At 38.0% G+C, this 23,509-nt stretch overlaps 1 protein-coding gene and 1 pseudogene across 3 annotated transcripts in view; one reads left to right on the forward strand and one right to left on the reverse strand.

Moving 5' to 3' along the window:
* The window catches only part of MSH3 (mutS homolog 3), a 229,626-nt gene that overhangs the window by 86,935 nt on the left and 119,182 nt on the right, over positions 1–23,509 (forward strand). For all 3 annotated transcript variants that reach the window (XM_003261531.3, XM_030800806.1, XM_030800807.1), the window contains exons 12-13: positions 723–832; positions 23,080–23,212. In XM_003261531.3, the coding sequence (XP_003261579.2) occupies positions 723–832; positions 23,080–23,212 (243 nt within the window). The remainder of the gene's footprint in view (positions 1–722; positions 833–23,079; positions 23,213–23,509) is intronic.
* On the reverse strand, positions 2,555–3,033 carry LOC100595945 (annotated as a pseudogene).

The following is a 23,509-nucleotide window of genomic DNA, read 5'->3' on the forward strand; positions in this document are numbered from 1 at the left end:
ATGTCCTTGCTATGTTCAGCACATAGGAGGTACTCTGGAAGTAGCTACTTACAGAGGAGAAGGAAAAAAAGAAAGGATTAAAAAAACCCAACTCAAGTGGAAACAGCTGTTTTAGGTCTTCAGATTTAAATGTCTCAGTGGGCTTTGTAATACTACTATGAAACCTTGGTGAAATTAATTATGTCTAGTTAATTGTGATTTTTTTTTTAAGGACCCAAATTTTAAGTGGCAAAAGCAAACTTTTCTAGGGATTTAGTAAAACAAACTAAAATAAAATCCTTCCTGGGTAAATACCTAGAGTGCAGTGCAGGTTCATGTCTGTCTCCAGCACCTTGTTCAGTGTTGTCATGAGAGCATTGGTTTATAAAATGGTAACTGTGGAATACCAAAGGAAAATTAAGTCATCTTCACCATGTTGTATTTCCCAAGGCAGGAAAGTATGCAATTATATTTTAAAGATGCTTAGATAAGCGTACATTTCAAAAGAATCTTCTGAATAATTTATTCTTAGGTAACCAAAAACTATAAATGATCCCTTTTCTGTGTAAAATGTCAGTACTTCATTCTGTATGTATGTATTCATCTGTCCAACATTAAATGAACACCTGTTATGAGCCACATTGTGCTAGGTATATATGACATTTAGAATCGGGGTATATGAAATAACAATTTGTCACAAATAATTGTCTAGTTAATAAAACTTGTTTTCTGGTCTTTCTTAGACTGATATGAAAACCAAAGGAAGTTTGCTGTGGGTTTTAGACCACACTAAAACTTCATTTGGGAGACGGAAGTTAAAGAAGTGGGTGACCCAGCCACTCCTTAAATTAAGGTAAAAGCAATTCTTTTTGGGGTGTTTAATCTGAAATTATAAAATTGTGAAATTAAAGGCATTTTAAAACCAAGGTTACCATTGTTTTTAAGAACACAGTTTTAAATTGGAGAACATTTTATTTTATAACTGAGCAATAAACTGGCTCTCTAGTATTACAAGGATTTTTTTCCTCATTCTCATGAATGAGTCTGCTTGCAGATTGGCAGACATAGGGCGTTGTCCCAGGATAGTGAGGAGAGATGCCTTTTGTGGAGGGCTTTGAAGGCTAGACTGAGGAGTTGATAGCCAGAGGGAGTTCATTCAGTGATTCTGAGCATGGGGCTGATATCATCAGAGCTGGGCTTGTGTGCACGAGGGGACTAAGTGGTAGTAGTAGTGGGGTCAAGTTAGCAAGTTCATGGAGAGGTGCCGAGGACCTGAGCTACAGCAGTAATAGCAAGGAGTCCAAAAGAGGGGTTAGGTGTGAAATGCTTAGAAGAGTAGAGTGAGTAAAGTTGGAGCTCCCTAAGGGAAGATACTTGAATCCAGTGCCTAACATACAGTGATTTCCAAGGTTGTCTGCACATCGGAATCACCTGGGATGCTTCACAAAATACTCATGCCTGTGTCCAACCCGCATAAATTGTGATTTAATTGGTTTCCAGCATGAGCAGGGAGTTGAGATTTAAATTTTACCCAGATGATTCTGATATGCAGATAAATTTGGAGATTCTGACCTAGAACAGTGCCTGGCACTTAGTAGAAGCCCAGTTAATGTTTATTGAATGAAAACTGTTATTTATTGCACACTTTCTATTTACTGGTGTTTAATACTCAAAATCACCTTCTGAGATAGGTCCTTGAAATGAGGAATCAGATTCAGAGAGCTTCACCAACTTGCTCAGTGTTTCATAGCTGGTAGAGATAAATATAAGATTTAAAACCAGCATTGACTCCAGAGACCTTAGCAGGAACAAGCCATTATCCTGAATAGTTATACCTCAGGCTAGACCAGAGTGAATATGGCATGATGGTGAAGAGAACTGCTATGTGTTGGCTCTGTCAACTGAGTGAGTCACTCCCACTAATCCTCAGTGTTCTCACCTTTGACATGGTGGAACACCTCATCACAGCGTTGCTGTAAGGAATAAAATTTTGAGCTCTCTATCTTACACCACATAGTATGCTAGGAGCTTTATGAGCATTGTCTCTTTTAAACTGCACAGCATCCTCACTAAGCAGATGCTGTTATTAGCCCCGTGTTACTCTGTGATTAATAAATAGTCACTATTTTCAATAAAAGATTGCAGATGTTGATGTTGGTCATAGGCTTGAAGACACTGTTACGGGTTTTGCTGTTGTTTTCTTCTTTTTCTTTTGCAATTTGTTTTTTTTACAATGCCAACTTTAAAAGGTCACTAAAGTTAACTGGACAATAATCTAGGCAGACATCACTTTACAAAAAAGAGGGAAAGCCCAAAATGCCGCCTTCTATAGAGAACCCACAGTACGGTTTTATTCAGAGCAAAGAAAAAAGAAACTTGATCATACTATGAGAAACTCAGCCATAGGTTTGGAATCTGTATTCACACCACACATTCACTGAGGACAATATTCTGCTCATAACAATTGATTTGCTGCTGCATTTCTCTGCTCTTTGTCTGATATTAACAATTATAAACAGAGCAGGGTAGCTAGTATTTGGAACAATCCTTACAGTGTGACGGCGTCAAGGACATTTCACTTCTGTTCACACCGCTGGTTCTCTTGGCGTACCTGGGTTTCCTCTTCTTCAGTAAAGTCATTTTTGGTATTGGAAGTCTTGCGAATCTTCTCAGGACTTTTCTCCTTGATCATATTGGCAACAGTCTTGCATGTAACATCAAGCAAACCTTTGATGTCTAAGTAGTTTGCAGGCAGAAGAAGTAGAAAAAGTATTCCTTGATCGACTTTCAGGAATTGTTGGTCCTAAGGAGGGATCTCCTCTGTTCGTTTTCTTTGTTCGCATCATCCTCAGGAGGAGGAGGGCCATTTTTGTGGTGGGTACACCACCAAATGACCTTTTAAAAATATCGCTGCATTAACTTTGGTAGAGGAGCTGGGTCATTATCTCCATCCGTTCTCAAATCTTCCAACATGGTCTTGATAGTCACAGATTGTTTGGCAATTTCCATATTGAATATCTCCCCATCAGAACTCAGCACCTTAATTGACGGCATGGTGTTTGAGCTTAAGGAGACCACTGGCCAGAGGCTCATGAGAGCAGGGTGACATCAACAAAGAAGAGGAAAGCAGAGGACAAGGACACTCAAGACATGGTTTGGATGATGATAATTACCAAATCTTTTCAGATTTAGTGGGTCACTCCGATTTCTTTTCTTAGCCATAAAGACCTTAAGACATGGGAAACTGATGAGGTAAAGAAGAAATCCTGAAAATGGAAATATCTCCTTTAGTTCAGCATTCTAATGAAATAAGCAGACCTTGTAGAGCAGACGCAGACACGATGGCTTTCTGTGGACAACAGTGTAATGGATGCAGCATTGTGGCTGCTGGAAAGGCTGCCTAAACATCTACTACAATTCTGACTGTGTTTTTGCTTACTTGTTACAGCAGAAACAGACTCACTAGCAGACTTTTCCATGTCAATTAAAATTTTTTATTTCCAATGTTAAATTTCTTTTTTTTGTGTACCTAGGATTAATCTGAGATAAATCTAGTAGACCATGTTGTCTGTTGTTAGGCGCCAAATCATGTATCTCTGGGGATCCTACCTTCCCAGAAAGGCAGAGAGAAAATATGCCAGACATTCAACACTGATGTTTTCAAGTATGAACTTTTCACTGACCTAACACTGATGTTAGCCAAAAACAAACACACGAAACTTTTCTTTGCCCTTTTATTTTAGGTCATGGTTTTTAAACTTTTATCCTCCTAATCTATTAAAATCGATTTCAAAAGAATTCCAGTTTAATTTTAATGGCACTTGCAACATATTCCAAACAAATACCTGGAGAGAATCTGCTGATTAGTCAGTGGCTCAGCTATATAATTAGTCATGTACCACATGACAACATTTTGGTCCTTGGGAGATTGCATATACAGAGGTGTTTTCTATGTTTAGAAATGTTTAGACACACAAATACTTACCAGTGTGTTACAGTAGCCTACAGTATTTAGTAGAGTAACATGCTGTCCAGGTTTTGGCCTAGGAGCAGTATACTGTACCACATGGCCTAGGTGTGCTGTGGGCTGTACTATCTAATTTTGTGTAACTATATGCTCTGTAATGTCCATAGAATGACAAAATTGCCTAACGATGCATTTTCCAGAATGTATCCCCATCATTAAGTGAGGCATGATGGTGTTGTTATTTATACTGACATAAGTGCCTTGCTGATCACATCGGTGGCTCATCCAGACAAATATTCTGTCTCTGACGTTGACTGCCAAAGGTTAGTTTAGGGTCTGGTTTTCTACAGTGAGATCGTAGAACAAATAATGGATGACGAGGGGATTTAGCAAAATAATGCATATCTCCCCAGGTTCTGCAAGATCCAATTGTTTGTCAGTCATCCATGAATTCTCCTAAATCCCTTAAACTCCTCTTTGTATTTTTATCTTGTTCTAGCTCTTAAGGGCAAACACATAGTTCATAAGTCTAGGATCAGGCATTCAAGTTTCAGAAGACTTTCCACTCCCGTCACTTTTTATTCTATAAAATGGTCTGTTTGGTGCAAAATTTTACTAGTGACTTTTAGAAAGTAAAAATGGTTTTTACTTTATACTTACTGACTGATTCAAAGAGTTCGCTTAGATTATTGAGGCTGGATTTTACTGTACTGATATCACATTAGCTTTTATAAATAGGTTATTTTTTCTTATGTGTTCTCACCTATAGTTTTTATCAGTTCTGCTAATTTTAGGCAAGAAGATTCTTCAATGTAGTTTTTTTTTTTTTAAATAAATGAATGTCACATTGGCATGCCATTATTCTTAAGGCCTTTTAAAATTAGATTATATCGAATTCATTTTTTTTGAGGTTCTGTCTTTGGACTTCTTTCAGTTGATATAGTCTTGTCAATCTTTTATTTACACACACACATACACACACATGCACACACACACACCCATATGTATGTCATTGGTTTTGTCAAAAAGCCTGATAATGCAAATTCTCCTTGTAAACATTGGTAGAGGAGAAAAAAAGAAAACTGTGAGATGCGTCTGTGTTCCAGACTCATCGGTGGGATATATGGGATGAGTCTCTAAAATGGTGAGTTAAGCAAAATAATTAGTTTCCAAGGCAGATTTGTTTATCTTAGAGGTATTCCACTTTCAGTAGCATACTATATATTTTAAAAATAAAAAGAAATTTAGTTTCTTTCATGAGTACCTCTTTCTTCTACCCGTACTTTACATTTTTTAATTAAAAAATTTGTAAAGTTTTATCTTTAATTGACAAATAATTGTATATATTTGTATTAGTCAGGGTTCTGTAGAGGGAGAGGACTAATAGGATAGATGTATATAAGGAGTATTGACTTACATGATCACAAGGTGAAGTCCCACCATAGGCTGTCTGCAAGCTGAGGGGCAAGGAAGCCAGTCTGAATCTCAAAACCTCAAAAGTAGGGAAGCCAACAGTGCAGCCTTCAGTTTGTCGCCAAAGGGCAGAGAGCCCCTGGCAAACCACTGGTGAAGGTCCAAGAGTCCAAAAGTTGAAGAACTGAGATTCTGATGTTCAAGGGGAGGAAGCATCCAGCACAGGAGAAAGATGGAGGCCGCAAGACTCAGCCAGTCTAGTCCTTCCACGTTTCTCTGCCTGCTTTTATCCTAGCCACACTGGCAACTGATTAGATGGTGCCCACCCAGATTGAGTGTGAGTCTGCCTCTCCTAGTCCACTGACTAAATGTTAATCTCCTTTGGCAATACCCTCACAGATACACCCAGGAACAATACTTTGCATCCTTCCACCCAATCAAGTTGACATTCAGTATTAACCATCACAGTATTTATGGGGTACAATGTGATATTTCATTACACATATACATTATAGAATGATCAAATCAAGCTAATTAGTATATCTATCACCTCAAACATTTATTATTTCTTTTGGTGAGAACATTTAAAATCCTCTTTTAGCTATTTTGACACATATACAATGCATTAACTATAGTCACCATACTATGCAATCGATCACCAGAACTTGTTCTTGTCTAAACAAAACTTTGCACCAGTTGACCAGCATCTCTCTTTTCCCCATCTACCCTCTCCCCTAGCCTCTGATAACCACCAATCTGATCTCTACTTCTATGAGTTTGACTTTATTTGATTTTACATATAAGTGAGATCATATGGTATTTCTCTGTCTGTGCCTGGCTTATTTCACTTTGCATTATGTCCTCTAGGTTCATCCATATTGTCAAATGACAGAATTTCCTGCTTTTTTTTCTTAAGGTTGAATAGCAGAGTGTGTATGTGTGTGTGTATGTGTGTGTGTGTGTGTGTGTGTATCACATTTAAAAAATCTGTTCACCTATTGGTGGACACTTTGGTTGTTTCCATATCTTGACAATGGTGAATAATGTGGCAGTGAACATAGGGAGTACAGATATTTTTTCAACATACTGATTTCAATTCCTTTGGATATATACCCAGAAATGGAATTGCTGGATCATATGGTAATTCTATTTTTAGTTTTTGGAGGACCTTCCATACTGTTTTACAAAGTGACTGTACTGATTTATAATACCGCCAACAGTGGACAAGGGTTCCCTTTTCTACACATCTTTACCTATACTTGTTATCTTTCATCTTTTTTAATAATAACCAATCTGAAAGGAGTGAGGTGATATATTGTGGTTTTAATTTGCATTTCTCTGATTAGAGATGTTGAGCATTGTTTCGTTTATCTATTGGCCATTTGTATATCTTTTGAAAATTGTCTATTCAGATCTTTTGCCCATTATTAAATAGGGTTATTTGTTTTCTTGTTATTGAGTAGTTTGAGTTCCCTGTATATTTGGTATATTAGCCCCTTATCCAGTGTTTGATTTGCAGATATTTTTTCCTAGTCTCTGGGTTGTCTGTACTCTGTTCATTGTTTCCTTTGCTGTGCAGGAGACTTTTAGTTTGATGCAATCCCATTCGTCTGTTTTTGCTTTTGTTGTCTATAGTTTGGTTCCTGAGCATCCCAAAGCTTTTTCTCAAGTCTTTGCACTTGTTAGTCTTTGTACTTCGTGGTCTCTCTACATAGAATATTCTTCTGTTTCTCTTTAATCTTTTCAGGGTTAACTGCTTATACTTGAGGTCTCAGCTTAAAACGTTGTATTAATATCTTCAGAGAGGTTTTATTTGACCTCCTAATCTAAATTATGTAACTTATATCACTTATTGATAGCATATAGGGTTTATCCTGATTGTTACCTGTGTTTACTTAATATGTATGAGGGGTCTTACATTATCTGTACAAGGGGTCTTCAGAAAGTTCATGGAAAATGCATATTACGAAAAAACTTTGCATAGATTTCAAAAAATTTTGGCACCAAAATAAACTCATACTAACTTGTTAGAGCATGTCTCAATAGGATGTAGTTTGAGGCGTTAACAGGGATAAGATAACAGTTTGCAAAGGAGGAACTGGTACCATTCCTTCTGAAACTATTCCAATCGATAGAAAAAGAGGGAATCCTCCCTAACACATTTTATGAAGCCAGCATCGTCCTGATACCAAAGCCTGGCAGAGACATAACCAAAAAAGAGAATTTCAGACCAATATCCTTGATGAACATTGATGCAAAAATCCTCAATAAAATACTGGCAAACCAAATCCAGCAGCACATCAAAAAGCTTATACACCGTGATCAAGTGGGCTTCATCCCTGGGATGGAAGGCTGGTTCAACATACGCAAATCAATAAATGTAATCCAGCATATAAACAGAACCAAAGACAAAAACCACATGATTATCTCAATAGATGCAGAAAAGGCCTTTGACAAAATTCAACAACCCTTCATGCTAAAAACTCTCTATAAATTAGGTATTGATGGGACGTATCTCAAAATAATAAGAGCTATCTATGACAAACCCACAGCCAATATCATACTGAATGGGCAAAAACTGAAGCATTCCCTTTGAAAACTGGCACAAGACAGGGATGCCCTCTCTCACCACTCCTATTCAACATAGTGCTGGAAGTTCTGGCCAGGGCAATCAGGCAGGAGAAGGAAATCAAGGGTAATCAATCAGGAAAAGAGGAAGTCAAATTGTCCCTGTTTGCAGATAACATGATTGTATATCTAGAAAACCCCATTGTCTCAGCCCAAAATCTCCTTAAGCCGATTAGCAACTTCAGCAAAGTCTCAGGATGCAAAACGAATGTGCAAAAATCACAAGCATTCTTGTACACCAATCACAGACAAACAGCCAAATCATGAGTGAACTCCCATTCACAATTGCTTCAAAGAGAATAAAATACCTAGGAATCCAACTTACAAGGGACATGAAGGACCTCTTCAAGGAGAACTACAAACCACTGCTCAATGAAATAAAAGAGGATACAAACAAATGGAAGAACATCCCATGCTCATGGATAGGAAGAATCAATATCATGAAAATGGCCATACTGCCCAAGGTAATTTATAGATTCATTGCCATCCCCATCAAGCTACCAATGACTTTCTTCACAGAATTGGAAAAAACTACTTTAAAGTTCATATGGAACCAAAAAACAGCCGGCATCACCAAGTCAATCCTAAGCCAAAAGAACAAAGCCGGAGGCATCACGCTACCTGAATTCAAACTATACTACAAGGCTACAGTAACCAAAACAGCATGGTACTGGCACCACAACAGAGACATAGATCAATGGAACAGAACAGAGTCCTCCAAAATGATGCTGCATATCTACAACTATCTGATCTTTGACAAACCTGACAAAAACAAGAAATGGGGAAAGGATTCCCTATTTAATAAATGGTGCTGGGAAAACTGGCTAGCCGTATGTAGAAAGCTGAAACTGGATCCCTTCCTTACACCTTATACAAAAGTTAATCCAAGATGGATTAAAGACTTAAATGTTAGACCTGAAACCATTAAAATCCTACAAGAAAACTTAGGCAATACCATTCAGGACATAGGTGTGGGCAAGGACTTCATGTCTAAAACACCAAAAGCAATGGCAACAAAAGCCAAAATTGACAAATGGGATCTAATTAAACTAAAGAGCTTCTGCACAGCAAAAGAAACTACCATCAGAGTGAACAGGCAACCTACAGAATGGGAGAAAATTTTTGCAACCTACTCATCTGACAAAGGGCTAATATCCAGAATCTACAATGAACTCAAACAAATTTACAAGAAAAAAAAAACAACCCCATCAAAAAGTGGGCAAAGGACATGAACAGACACTTCTCAAAAGAAGACATTTATGCAGCCAAAAAACACATGAAGAAATGCTCATCATCACTGGCCATCAGAGAAATGCAAATCAAAACCACCGTGAGATATCATCTCATACCAGTTAGAATGGCCATCATTAAAAAGTCAGGAAACAACAGGTGCTGGAGAGGATGTAGAGAAATAGGAACACTTTTAAACTGTTGGTGGGACTGTAAACTAGTTCAACCATTGTGGAAGTCAGTGTGGCAATTCCTCAGGGATCTAGAACTAGAAATACCATTTGACCCAGCCATCCCATTACTGGGTATATACCCAAAGGATTATAAATCATGCTGCTATAAAGACACATGCACACGTATGTTTATTGCGGCACTATTCACAATAGCAAAGACTTGGAACCAACCCAAATGTCCAACAACGATAGAATGGATTAAGAAAATGTGGCACATATACACCATGGAATACTATGCAGCCATAAAAAATGATGAGTTCGTGTCCTTTGTAGGGACATGGATGAAACTGGAAAACATCATTCTCAGTAAACTATCGCAAGAACAAAAAACCCAACACCGCATGTTCTCACGCATAGGTGGGAATTGAACAATGAGAACTCACGGACACAGGAAGGGGAACATCACACTCTGGGGACTGTTGTGGGTTGGGGGGAGGGGGGAGGGACAGCATTAGGAGATATACCTAATGCTAAATGATGAGTTAATGGGTGCAGCAAAACAACATGGCACATGGATACATATGTAACAAACCTGCACATTGTGCACATGTACCCTAAAACCTAAAGTATAATAATAAAAAATAAAAAAGAAAAAAAAAAAAAGAAAAGAGCTTCTATCAGAACAACATGAATTCTGCTAAAAATTAAGGCAAGAACAAACGTCATATTTATGGTGAAGCCTGGGTGGAAGAGTGGTGAAATCATTAATGCTTTGTGAAAAGTTTCATGAGACCTCAAAATAAACATCACACATCTGCAACCATCTGATTTTCGACAAACCCGATACAAACAAGCAATGGGGAAAGGATTCTCTATGTGATAAATTTTGCTGTGAAAACTAGCTAGCTGGAGACTAAAAGTCCAAGATCAAGGCATCCTTCTGAGGCCTATCAGGGAGAATCTGTTCTGGTTCTCTCTCCTACCTGCTGGTGGTGTGCTGGCACTCTTTGGTGTTCCTTGGCTTGTAGATGTAGCTCCTTGATCTCTGCCTTCATGGTTACATGGTGTGCTTGCTGTATATATGTCCCTTCACACAGTGTTTCTTAATAAGGACATGGTCATATTGGATTAGGGGTCTACCCTTACTGCAGAATGACCTCATCTTAATAATTCCATCTACGATGACCTTATTTCCAAATAAGATAGCATTTTGAGGTAGTGGGATAAGGACTTCAGCATATCTTTTTGGGGGTACACAATTCAACCCAAAACAAATAGGCCCATTATTTCCAGATTTTCTTCCTTTTGGCACATGTAGACTGATTATACCCATCTCTTTACTAGAAACAAGTGTTTTAATTATTATTTAAATGTTTTGCGCATTTATTCAATGTCTGATATGAGGTTGTAAATAACCATTGAATTTTGTAAAATTGCCAATCTTGTGCAATTTTGTGTTTGTAGTACAGTTCTCTGAAAAGTTATTCTCTTATCTTTGACAAATATCCTGGACAGTATCTGTCCAGGTGAAGGTATGTATGCAAAGTGTTACATTAATTTTAGAGATGAAAAAGAAACATTTATATATATTTAAAAATAAAGGAAAATGCCTAGGAAGAAAGGAGCAGAGGTCTGAATCTGAGATTCGAAGAAAGAAAAGTAGCCAAGGTGGAATGGGAGAAGAGCTGAGGTCTAAGAGGTAAGGTGTGTTACTCTGGGAACATGTCTTTGTATAGGACAAGCAGAGGACTTAAACCTCTGAGGGATTAAGGGAGTAGAAAGAAAATGTCAGGCTACTGAACTAATCTCTAACTGTGCTTTATTTTTTATCTGTATTTTTTTCAGCTATCTTCAGAGATAGTTATTCTATTTTAGAGATAAGAAAAACTAAGTCTCAGTTTTTCCAAGGTCATCCAGCCAAGCACATAGGGGACCTTTTGAAAGCATAGTTTTAGAGTTAATGATACTTCAGCTTGAGTTCTGATTCCCTTTTGTCACTTTGGAGAAGTTATGAATTTGTATATACCTCAGTTTCTTCACCTGTAAAATGGGAATTAACTACCTACCTCATTGTGGTGTTGTGAGGACCAAATGAGACAGTATATGTAAAAGGATTAGTGTGGTTCCTCATAACAATTTTTTGGTCAAGAAGGTAGCCATGGTCTTTAGAATACCAGAAAGTTGGAAGCAGTGTAATTATTAGTAGGGAAAGGGAAAATAAATTGTCTGGTTATATATTGGAATATTATACAGCAGTTAAAATGAATGACTTAAGTCTACATGTATCGACATGGATAAATCTCAAAAAAGCAATTTTATAAAAGAACGCATAAATGATAACACTTATTTAAATTTTGTCACACACAATATCCTGTTGTGTGTCACACACAACCCCTGTTTAGGGGTTCAAACAGAAGTGGTGTTTTCTTGTCACATAGGCAGTCATGACAATAATAACTTCTGGGAATGAGAAAAGGGATAGAGATACAGGTAGGCTGGTGTTTTACATGTATTTGCAATATTTAATTTTTAAAAAATTATACAGAAAATATACACACATGAATTTTTTATATTGTACTGCTATTCGACCTTCACTACCATCATAATCAGGTGAAAATGAGACCCATGCACATCTGTCTAGAAAGCCCATGTTGAACTTGAGAGCATCTGTTTTCCAGCACATCTTGCATTAGAAAGACAGAAGACAGCCATCAGATGACCAAGGCTTCCAGGGATGGCAGGGGGAAGGCTGGGTGCTTGCACTGTCAGTTTCTAGGATCTGCCCAGGTCATTTCTTTTCCTGAATCTGGTGCTTGCCTGTGTTTTCTTTTGCCTGTAGCTACCATCAGGAATGTAGGGAGACTTTGCGAGGATTACTGGTGAGTAGGTAGAGCCTTTTATGGGGGCGTACTCTCAAAATAATATAACCATGAACAATTGAGGAATTTTTTTTGTGGTCCCATTTATTTAATGCTCTAAACTTGACTAAGTCCTGGGAATTGAGGAAGCTCAACCTCACGTTCTGATTGACTAAGTAAATGCTAATGTGTTCGTTAACACAAAAGGCAGTGCATTGGTTAGGGAAGCTAGCTGTTAACACAAAGACGCCAAAAAGTCTAATGGCTCTAATGGTGTGAAAGTTAATTTCTTCTTTTTTTTTTCTTTGCATAAACAATCCATGGCCTTTCCAGATTAGGGGGTGGGGTGAGACTCTCATCACATAGGCAGTTAGGAACCCCAGAGGCTCTTCAGTCTTTTATTTTTTATTTTTTATTATTATTATACTTTAAGTTTTAGGGTACATGTGCACAATGTGCAGGTTTGTTACATATGTATACATGTGCCATGTTGGTGTGCTGCACCCATTAACTCGTCATTTAGCACTAGGTATATCTCCAAATGCTATCCCTCCCCCCTCCCCCCACCCCACAACAGTCCCCAGAGTGTGATGTTCCCCTTCCTGTGTCCATGTGTTCTCATTGTTCAATTCCCACCTATGAGTGAGAACATGCGGTGTTTGATTTTTTGTCCTTGCGATAGTTTGCTGAGAATGATGGTTTCCAGTTTCATCCATGTCCCTACAAAGGACATGAACTCATCATTTTTTATGGCTGCATAGTATTCCATGGTGTATATGTGCCACGTTTTCTTAATCCAGTCTATCGTTGTTGGACATTTGGGTTGGTTCCAAGTCTTTGCTATTGTGAATAGTGTCGCAGTAAAGATACCTGTGCATGTGTCTTTATAGCAGCATGATTTATAATCCTTTGGGTATATACCCAGTAATGGGATGGCTGGGTCAAATGGTATTTCTAGTTCTAGATCCCTGAGGAATCGCCACACTGACTTCCACAATGGTTGAACTAGTTTACAGTGCCACCAACAGTGTAAAAGTGTTCCTGTTTCTCCACATCCTTTCCAGCACCTGTTGTTTTCTGACTTTTTAATGATGGCCATTCTAACTGGTGTGAGATGGTATCTCATTGTGGTTTTGATTCGCATTTCTCTGATGGCCAGTGATGATGAGCATTTTTTCCTGTGTCTGTTGGCTGCATAAATGTCTTCTTTTGAGAAATGACTGTTCATATCCTTCACCCACTTATTGATGGGGTTGTTTTTTTCTTGTAAATTTGTTTGAGTTCATTGTAGATTCTGGATATTAGCCCTTTGCCAGATGAGTAGGTTGCGAAAATTTTCTCCCATTTTGTAGGTTGCCTGTTCACTCTGATGGTAGTTTCTTTTGCTGTGCAGAAGCTCTTTAGTTTAATTAGATCCCATTTGTCAATTTTGGCTTTTGTTGCCATTGCTTTTCGTGTTCAATAACAGGCTCTGAAATTGTGGCAATAATCAATAGCTTACCAACCAAAAAAAGCCCAGGACCAGATGGATTCACAGCCGAATTCTACCAGAGGTACAAGGAGGAGCTGGTACCATTCCTTCTGAAACTCTTCCAATCAACAGAAAAAGAGGGAATCCTCCCTAACACATTTTATGAGGCCAGCATCATCCTGATACCAAAGCCTGGCAGAGACACAACCAAAAAAGAGAATTGTAGACCAATATCCTTGATGAACACTGATGCAAAAATCCTCAATAAAATACTGGCAAACCGAATCCAGCAGCACATCAAAAAGCTTATCCACCATGATCAAGTGGGCTTCATCCCTGGGATGCAAGGCTGGTTCAACATATGCAAATCAATAAATGTAATCCAGCATATAAACAGAACCAAAGACAAAAACCACATGATTATCTCAATAGATGCAGAAAAGGCCTTTGACAAAATTAAACAACCCTTCATGCTAAAAACTCTCTATAAATTAGGTATTGATGGGACATATCTCAAAATAATAAGAGCTATCTATGACGAACCCACAGCCAATATCATACTGAATGGGCAAAAACTGGAAGTATTCCCTTTGAAAACTGGCACAAGACAGGGATGCCCTCTCTCACCACTCCTATTCAACATAGTGTTGGAAGTGCTGGCCAGGGCAATTAGGCAGGAGAAGGAAATCAAGGGTATTCAGTTAGGAAAAGAGGAAGTCAAATTGTCCCTGTTTGCAGATAACATGATTGTATATCTAGAAAACCCCACTGTCTCAGCCCAAAATCTCCTTAAGCTGATTAGCAACTTCAGCAAAGTCTCAGGATACAAAATCAATGTACAAAAATCACAAGCATTCTTATATACCAGTAACAGACAAACGGAGAGCCAAATCATGAGTGAACTCCCATTCACAATTGCTTCAAAGAGAATAAAATACCTAGGAATCCAACTTACAAGGGATGTGAAGGACGTCTTCAAGGAGAACTACAAACCACTGCTCAATGAAATAAAAGAGGATACAAACAAATGGAAGAACATTCCATGCTCATGGGTAGGAGGAATCAATATTGTGAAAATGGCCATACTGCCCAAGGTAATTTACAGATTCATTGCCATCCCCATCAAGCTACCAATGACTTTCTTCACAGAATTGGAAAAAACTACTTTAAAGTTCATATGGAACCAAAAAAGAGCCCGCATTGCCAAGTCAATCCTAAGCCAAAAGAACAAAGCTGGAGGCATCATGCTACCTGACTTCAAACTATACTACAAGGCTACAGTAACCAAAACAGCAGGGTACTGGTACCAAAACAGAGATATAGATCAATGGAACAGAACAGAGCCCTCAGAAATAATGTTGCATATCTACAACCATCTGATCTTTGACAAACCTGACAAAAACAAGCAATGGGGCAAGGATTCCCTATTTAATAAATGGTGCTGGGAAAACTGGCTAGCCATATGTAGAAAACTGAGACTGGATCCCTTCCTTACACCTTATACAAAAATTAATTCAAGATGGATTAAAGACTTACTTACATGTTAGACCTAAAACCATAAAAACCCTAGAAGAAAACCTAGGCAATACCATTCAGGACATGGGCATGGGCAAGGCTCTTCAGTCTTAAACATGTAGCTTCCAACGTCATCTTGAGAACTGATATTCAGCCAATGGAAGGAGAAAGAACAGGGAGGATATATGTTTATGGCTTTTATGTGAGGCAGGCCTTGCATTGGCACATACCCTTCTGCCTAAATCTGATTATAAGCAGAAGAACGCATTCTGATGGTCACACCTTACTGCATGGGGGCTAACAAATGTCTGCTTGTTTTTCAAGGAATAGGAAGAAATGTTTAGTGAATACCTAGCAGTCTGTTGCCAGAGATGGTTTTTGTTGTTTCAATTCCATTGTACATTCTTCTTAGCATTTAAAAAATTATTAGAACTTTTGAACAGGCAATATCTTCACATACTTTAAAAGTTTAAAAATGTGAAAAGTTTCACAGTAAAATGTTTGCTTATCATTCCTGCCCCACATCTGCTCAGATCCCACTAGGTAATCATGGTTATTACTTTGTCATGTATACTTCCAGAAACCTTTTGTTTAAAAAAGCAAATATGAATTTTATATATATATATATATATATATATATATATATATATGAAATCTCTTCCCTCCTTATTACATAGATGGAGCCATAATATATCCAGTACTTTGTACTTGGCTGTTTTCCCTTAGTAGTATAAGATAGTTATTTTAAATTTTGTATTATTCAGTCTCAGTGACAAGGTGGCGTTCCCAGCTTCAGGGAATTTCTAATCTAATCTGGTCAAGGTATAATCTACTAGTAAGGAGGAAGAGATACAAGTAGTGGAAGCTTTTGTACTAAAATCAAATACCTGTTACTCACTCTATAACTCAATACCACGATTAGAGCAAATGAGTAATACCTTTATAAGTCAAATTAGATTTTTAGAAAACTGCTTTAGGGAATTAGGCATGCTAAGATAATTCTTGGCATTTAAATCACATAATTAAGGGAATAGAAAATGGTTTGTGTTAGGAAATAGATCTTTGACTACATTTTTGCATGACTTTCTGATGCACTAAGTACATTTTAGTGGTCAATGTTCTCTACATTAAATGGCTTTTGTTTTGGTAAACCCATATGTTTGGAGTATTAATAGTTGTATTTCTAATTTGTTACCCTGGCCCAAATGATGAAGTAATAGAATGTTGCATATTTCCTTCCACTTAACATTTAATTTGTGTTAATGAAATCAAATGTCACTTTTAACTCTGGAACGTCTAAAATGAGCTACACTGGGAAGCCCTCTGTATTCTTTGTGGTTTCCCATGTTCCATGAGCCACCAACCGAGTGTTCACTTGCAATCACTCTGGTTTACTTAGCCCCCGGGGATGCATTACTGCTTGGAAATGGGAAGGGAGAGTAGCAGGTGGTGCGTAATTGTGAGCTGTGTTTGCTTGGGACTGACCTGGTGCCCCTTTCCTCTGCCGGGTTGAATGAGAGTTTAAAAGAGGAACTGCTGCTGCTAAGAACAAAATGAACCCAAGTGCCTCTTACCCAACTGTCTGTCCCGACTGTCAGTGCATAGGGATTAACTAACATCCAGGAACTTTTAGCTGGCCTCTGCTTTGTTCTTCAACATTAGGACCTTCAGTGAGCTCTAGACCTGCACAAACGACCTGCAGCAAATGGCAGCTTTCATTTGGGCTGAGGAAGAGGAATATTGGAGAGAATGAGGAGAAAGAGATAAATATCTTTTCTTTTTTGGCCCTTCCTGCTTTATCTTTCTCCATCTTTATGCCTTTATTAATGAGGATTTTCCAAATATCGCTCTTCAAAAATGCCATAAGAAGACTTCATTTCCTGTGGTTTTAATGTCATAAAATATCTCCTTATGTGAAATAACTAGATATGCTGGATCAAGCATAACAAATATCCCTTTAGGACATTGCTGAATCTATATTTAAAACAAGGGAAAAACTGAGGGAACAGATGGAAAAAGGAACTGGAAATGGAAGTGAATTGACTGCTGCAGCTGCCCTCTGGGCTCCTGCAGATCTTGGTAATCAAAAGGATTGGGGTTCAATTGCCTTGTGGGAGACAGGAGACAGGGTCTTGGGTCCATTTAAGTTAGAGATACCATAGTAACGTGAGACACTCAAAGGACTGTGGTCTCAGTAGAGGGGTGACAAATACGTCTCGACCTATTCTTACCTGAGGAAAATGTTTCTAAGAATTCTTAACCACAGGCCCTCCCTCATAGATTTTCAGTTTCAGTTTATACTCTGTGTGGTCTGGCAATTTCCAAGCTGTGAAACTTACTTAAAACAGTCTGATGGTACTCACATAAATCACCAAGTTAAAAAAATACAAAATAGAATAAAAAATATGAGCATAGAAAATAATACTATCAAAAGGGCTCAGATTGATTTAAAAAGGAACCACAGACAATTCTTTAAGACTGAATGGACTAAAGAACTCATTCATTTAACCAAAAACCATCTCTGCCACAAAAACTATTGAAATTAAAAAAAGAATGACTTAAATAAGAATGGATCTTATACTCCAAAAAGAAGGAAAGAAAAAACAACAACAACAAAGCAGGATATGGGTTAAACAAGAATAGAGGAAATAACTGAAATGCAAGATAATACCTGAAGAAATTACCTAGAATGCAGCATAGGGTGGCAATGTCAGGCCTTCAGTGTTGCTTCTCTGGATTTTTGAAACAGCTTTCTAACTGGTATTCCTGACACTGTCCTTATGTGCATCCAGACTATTAGCCTTGGATCCCAGCTCCTGTGGTCACATTTTCTAACCTTCACCCTCCATTTTCCACTAATCTTTTATAGACAATAGCTAATCTTTTACTCAATAGCTACCCCCAGGAAATCCTCCCTGATCCTAAAACTGCATTTGTTCATTAGATACTCCTGGCCTGTGTTCCCATTGTACCTAGATCATAACCCAGTTATGATCTTATTACATTGTTATCAGTAATGCTTTTTTAAAAGTTTTACTATTCATCACTAGAGTGTAAATTATTTGTAGACTAGCAAAGCTCTCTTGTTAACAATTATAGCCCTAATGTCTACCACTTTGTACAATTAGTACTTTGTAAGCACTCAGTAATTGTTCATTGAATGTAAGAATGAATGGTGTATGTGAAAGGTGAAGCTATATAGGTCTAATGATGCTGAGATCCTAGGAAAGGGCCTGTGGTTCATGTTTCTGACAGGAGATTATTTAGGTGGTTCGTTTAGCCATTTCACATGACCAGTGTGTTAATGTCTGAATTTAATTTACTCGTTCTGTGTCGTCTTTAAAGCCAAACTTCAGTAGAACGAAACCAAACAAAAAATACACCCCCAGCAGTTTGTATTTCAGCTCCCCACCCCCACCAGATAACGTTTTTTAAACATTTTATGTTGGTGGGTACATAGTAGGTCTATATATTAAGGGTGTATGAGATATTTGATGCAGGCATACAATGTATAATAATCGTATCAGGGTGAATGGGGTATCCATCACCTCAAGCATTTATCATTTCTTTATGTTACAGATATTCCCATTATACTCTTGTAGTTATTTTTAAATGTACAATAAATTGTTGGCTGTAGTCACCCTGTTGCACTCTCAAATACTAGATCTTATTTAATATATCTAACTATACAAAATTATCTTAAGTTTGAATTATAGAGGCATTTTCACAGTACCAACCAGTAGGTACTGACTCCATCACTGACAATAGCTATAGGTCACACTCTGTGTTTCTGAGTGACAGCCACACATGGTAGATACTCACATCACCACCTAGTTTATCTTCAAATATGAAGGACTCCAGTGACACTCACATCTAGTCCTTGCATTTTTGGTAGTAAAGATTAATCTTTGTCATCCCCAGGACCTCGTCTTTTTGTTTGTTCAGTATATGGAATGAAATGACTCAGGTGCCTTCTTTCAGTTAATTTAAGTTGTATAGTAAGATCAACCGTAGAATACTATCAGGTATCTTAGAATAATATCTTTATCATCATCCAATTGATGATGCTTCTTCCAGTTTTGTTTCCTGTTGCTATCACTCCATCTCACATTAATTGCACTAAAATAATAATTCTTTATTGTGTGGCCTGACATACTGTTTTATTACAATTATTTGGAAGGTCTTGTTACTACTGCACATTAAAGAACAATTCTAAGGTATGTGAATTGTTTAATTTTTAAAAATGTAGTCATTCTTGCTTATTTCCATTCTGATCTTCGTATAGGAGTTAAAGATGGAATTATAGCTAACTGCAGTGATGAGAAATTTGTGGTGAACAGTGCCACATACCCTTTCACTCTCTCCCTGCCCATTTAGACCTCCATAATTATTAATAGTTACAGTGTGCTTTCTCAATGCAACCTACTGTCCAGTCTCAGCACAGCGAGTGCTTCAGATCATTACTGCTTGTCAGGTTTAGCACTCAAGATCCCAGGACTAGCTTTTCTTGTATAATTCCCACTTGTTCACTTTGCACAAAATACCTGTTTACATATCTATGCCCTAAGGTTTGTCCACACATAGTTATTTCTGAGCTCATATTTTGGGTGCTATTTATCCCTCTTCCATGCTGTTCTTTGTGGTGTCTACGGAACAAAATTTGTAACGATGTGGTAACAGTAAACATTTATGAGTGGTTGTCATGATGTAGCAGGTACTATGTTAAGTACCTGACATGTATTATTTCATTGAATTCTTGTACTAACACTAAGAGTTAGGGCCCATTGCTCTTCTCATTTTATAGATGGAGAAACTAGGGCAAGGCTAAATAATTGGTAAATGGCAGAGCCTGGGTTTGAATCAACCTCTGAGGTAGTCCTTAAAGGAGGCTGGGTTAAAACCAAACTGATTGATAGTGAATATACTGCTTTTGCCTGTGTTGGCACTAGGCTAGAATAAAAACCTTTTCCTTTATGTTTTCCCAGATTCCAACCAACTTGGCTTAACCTTTCGAGTCTCTAAGAAATTTATAGTTTTATATCTATTAAAAAAATCTTCTGGTAGACTTCATAAATATGACTTAGATTTTTATTAAACTCTTGCTCGTATCTTTCTATATCTCAGAAAACCTTTAATTTTTGAGACAGTAGCTATTTGTGTAGGCTGTCTTATACGTTCACAGATGGCATTATTTTATCAGTCCTCAAACCATCTGTAGCATCAACTTAGTCTATTCCAATTGGTGTCATCTTTCATTTATGCAGGAGTGAGTTATTAAAGTAAAACTTTATATTTGTATAACATTTTGGGTAAATGTTAGAGTAAAACATTGGTTTATTTTATCACAACAACCCTTTGCAAAGAAAATTTATTTTTTCCATCTCATCTTGATTTACTTTATATGTAGTCTTCAAAATGAAATTGAATCAAATAACTGTTTATTGAGCACAAATTGTTATCCTGAAATGTAGGGATAAGAAATGACCCCTGTGTTCACTGAATTTACAGTCTTGTAGGAAAGACAGTGAAGTAGTAAATTCCCATTGAAGAAGAAATACCATTATGAGAAGAGAAAAGACGGTAGTATGGGAAATGATAGTAAAGGGATTAAGTCTGGTCTAGTGAATCTAGAAAGGCCTTTCAGAGGAAGAGAGGGTAGGAGTTCACCAGACAAAGTGTAGCTGGTGGGTGGTAGGGAAGAGGAAAATAAGCTTGTAGGCAAAGTAAGCAGCAAATGAGAAAGCCTCCATGTCAGAGAGCTTGGTGTAACTAAGTCATTGAAAGATACGCAGTCTGACTGGAACTTAGAGTAGGAGGAGGAGAGTGACACATGATCTCAGGGGAGACCCGACAGCTAAACAGGCATCAGTTGTTTTTTAGGACAATTAAAGATTCTGGATTTCAACCTAAGATCAATGGCAAGTCATGGATGGATTTAAAGCAGAGATATGACATGAACAGATTTGGGCTTTAGGAAAACCACTCAGGCTGCAGTGTGGAGAATGAGTTGGAAAAAGGGACGGAAGTGGGGAGGAAAGTTAGGAGGTTGTTTCAATATGATTTTGACTTAGACCATAGTAGTGGCAGTAGAGCTGGAGAGTGGTGGATGGATTACAGAGTCCACCTTGCTGAGAATGGAAGAGCCAGCCCTTGTGTGTACAAAGCTCTGTCTTGCTCTCCTGCATCATACTAAGGAATGGTCCTTCTGCATACAAGAGTATGAGCCAGAGAAAAATGGAACAAAAATGAGGCTTGAAGTTAGTATAGAAGCTCTGTATTATGAAAAGGCATGATCTCAGAGGTAGTTAAGGATAATAAAGACAAAAGCATTCAACTAAATCGAAAGTCCTCGGTCTGATTGTAATCTAGCCAGGATCCTGATCTAAGATTTGCTCTTCGTATCAGTGTGTATGATGTCAACAGAATTTTGAGAGACAGCATGTTTATTCAGTGGCTGATGCCTCCTTTCCCCCAAAACATCAGTTCATTCTTTCATCCACTTGTTTATTTATTCATTCATTCATTTACAAACATTTCAAATCCTTACTGAGGACTTACTACTCACCAGACATGTTTACTTATCTTAGTTTTTAATACTACAGATGGCCATTATCCCTAGTGTGGGCCTTTGATGTTTATAGGTACTTCATGGACCACATCTCATTGAGGATACATTTAGTCCATCAGGTTTCCGTTTTAAGTTGACTCATCACTTAAGGTGTAGCCGTTGGTAAAATCCCGCAACCCTGATCTTCTATGTATCTGAATGTCATATCCCCTGCACTTTCTATTGCTACTCCCCAATCGTTGGTCAGGGTCAATATGTTTAATTCAATTCATTCAAACAGTTGGTCAGTTCAGCCATCACCACCACCACTAAGTCGTCTTGTTGGTCATTGTTGAACTATTATATTAGCCAAGGTAATGCAAGCTATCAGCAAACAAATTCTCTGTCTAAGTGGCTTAACTACATTAGAAGTTTATTTCTTGCTAATATAAGTTCAGTTGGTAACAGATCCAAGAATGGTGGATTTTCTGCTCCACTGTGGACTCAGGCTGATGGAGTTACCATGCAGCTCACAAGCTTGCCTAGCTGGCAAAGGGGATTAGGTGAATGTGAAAGCTTATTCAGGAAGTTTTTATGGGTCAGGGCTGGAGGTGGCTTACATCATTCCCACCCATGTTTCAGAATTCAGGTACATGGCCATACCTAACTACAGGGGAGACTGGGAAATGTGGTCTTTGTGTTTGCTTGGTGAGCCTGTCTTTGTCAAACCCAGCTAGTGAATTTCCTTCTATGATACCTGCTCTTTGATTCAGATAATAATAAGAGGCATGGAAGGACCAGATACATTGTTGTAGGGCTTTTTCCTTAGTTCAGCTAAAGACAGCGGGGTTGGGGGAGGGTGGTCTTTATCACACAGCCATGTAAAATTAGGCCCGCAGACAATTCGAAGGAGGAGAAAAATGGAATTTATTGGGCAAAAAGCAATAAAAAGGGAAACAAGGACTCTCCACCAAGACAGAGCGAGAATCTTGCTAGTATGCTTCCCGCCTCACAGACTGTAATCCCAGGTTCCACCCAGGAGGAGTGGGGGCCAGGCTCCTCCCTGCTGCCAAAGGCATGAACTTCTGTGTCTCCACCCCAGTGCACCCTCCTCTCAATGCATACACCCATTGGAGTTTTGTCAGGGAGCCCTTCCCACCTGACTGTCTCAATATGAAGGAGGAGTTTCCTTTGTGCCTAGTAAGTGGCTGTGTCACATTCCTGGGCATTAGAGTGGGAAATGTCTACATTCTGAATTCCTAACATACCTGATTATTGCTATTACTCTTTTCTCACAGGGAAATAAATGCCCGGCTTGATGCTGTATCTGAAGTTCTCCATTCAGAATCTAGTGTGTTTGGTCAGATAGAGAATCATCTACGTAAATTGCCTGACATAGAGAGAGGACTCTGTAGCATTTATCACAAAAAAGTAAGTGTGATAGAAATCTATTAAAGCTGACAGTGTTCTTCAGCTTGAGGACACTATATATTAAAAGAAAACTTTTGAGAGCTCTATTATTATTTTATTTTGTAAAGTCTTACAAATAGCATGCGAGAGTAGCTGAATCCTCAGAAATTTTAATAGTACAATTTAGAGTTATTCCAATTTTTCCATTATAGAGAATAAAGTTTTCTCATGTGCCTTAACTACAGCAACATAGAGGCCCTTCTATTATAATATAGGGTATTCTCCTGTTTCATCCTGAAAGTACAGACTATTATCAAA

This window comes from Nomascus leucogenys, chromosome 2 (genome assembly GCF_006542625.1).
Source record: "Nomascus leucogenys isolate Asia chromosome 2, Asia_NLE_v1, whole genome shotgun sequence".
NCBI lineage: Eukaryota > Metazoa > Chordata > Mammalia > Primates > Hylobatidae > Nomascus > Nomascus leucogenys.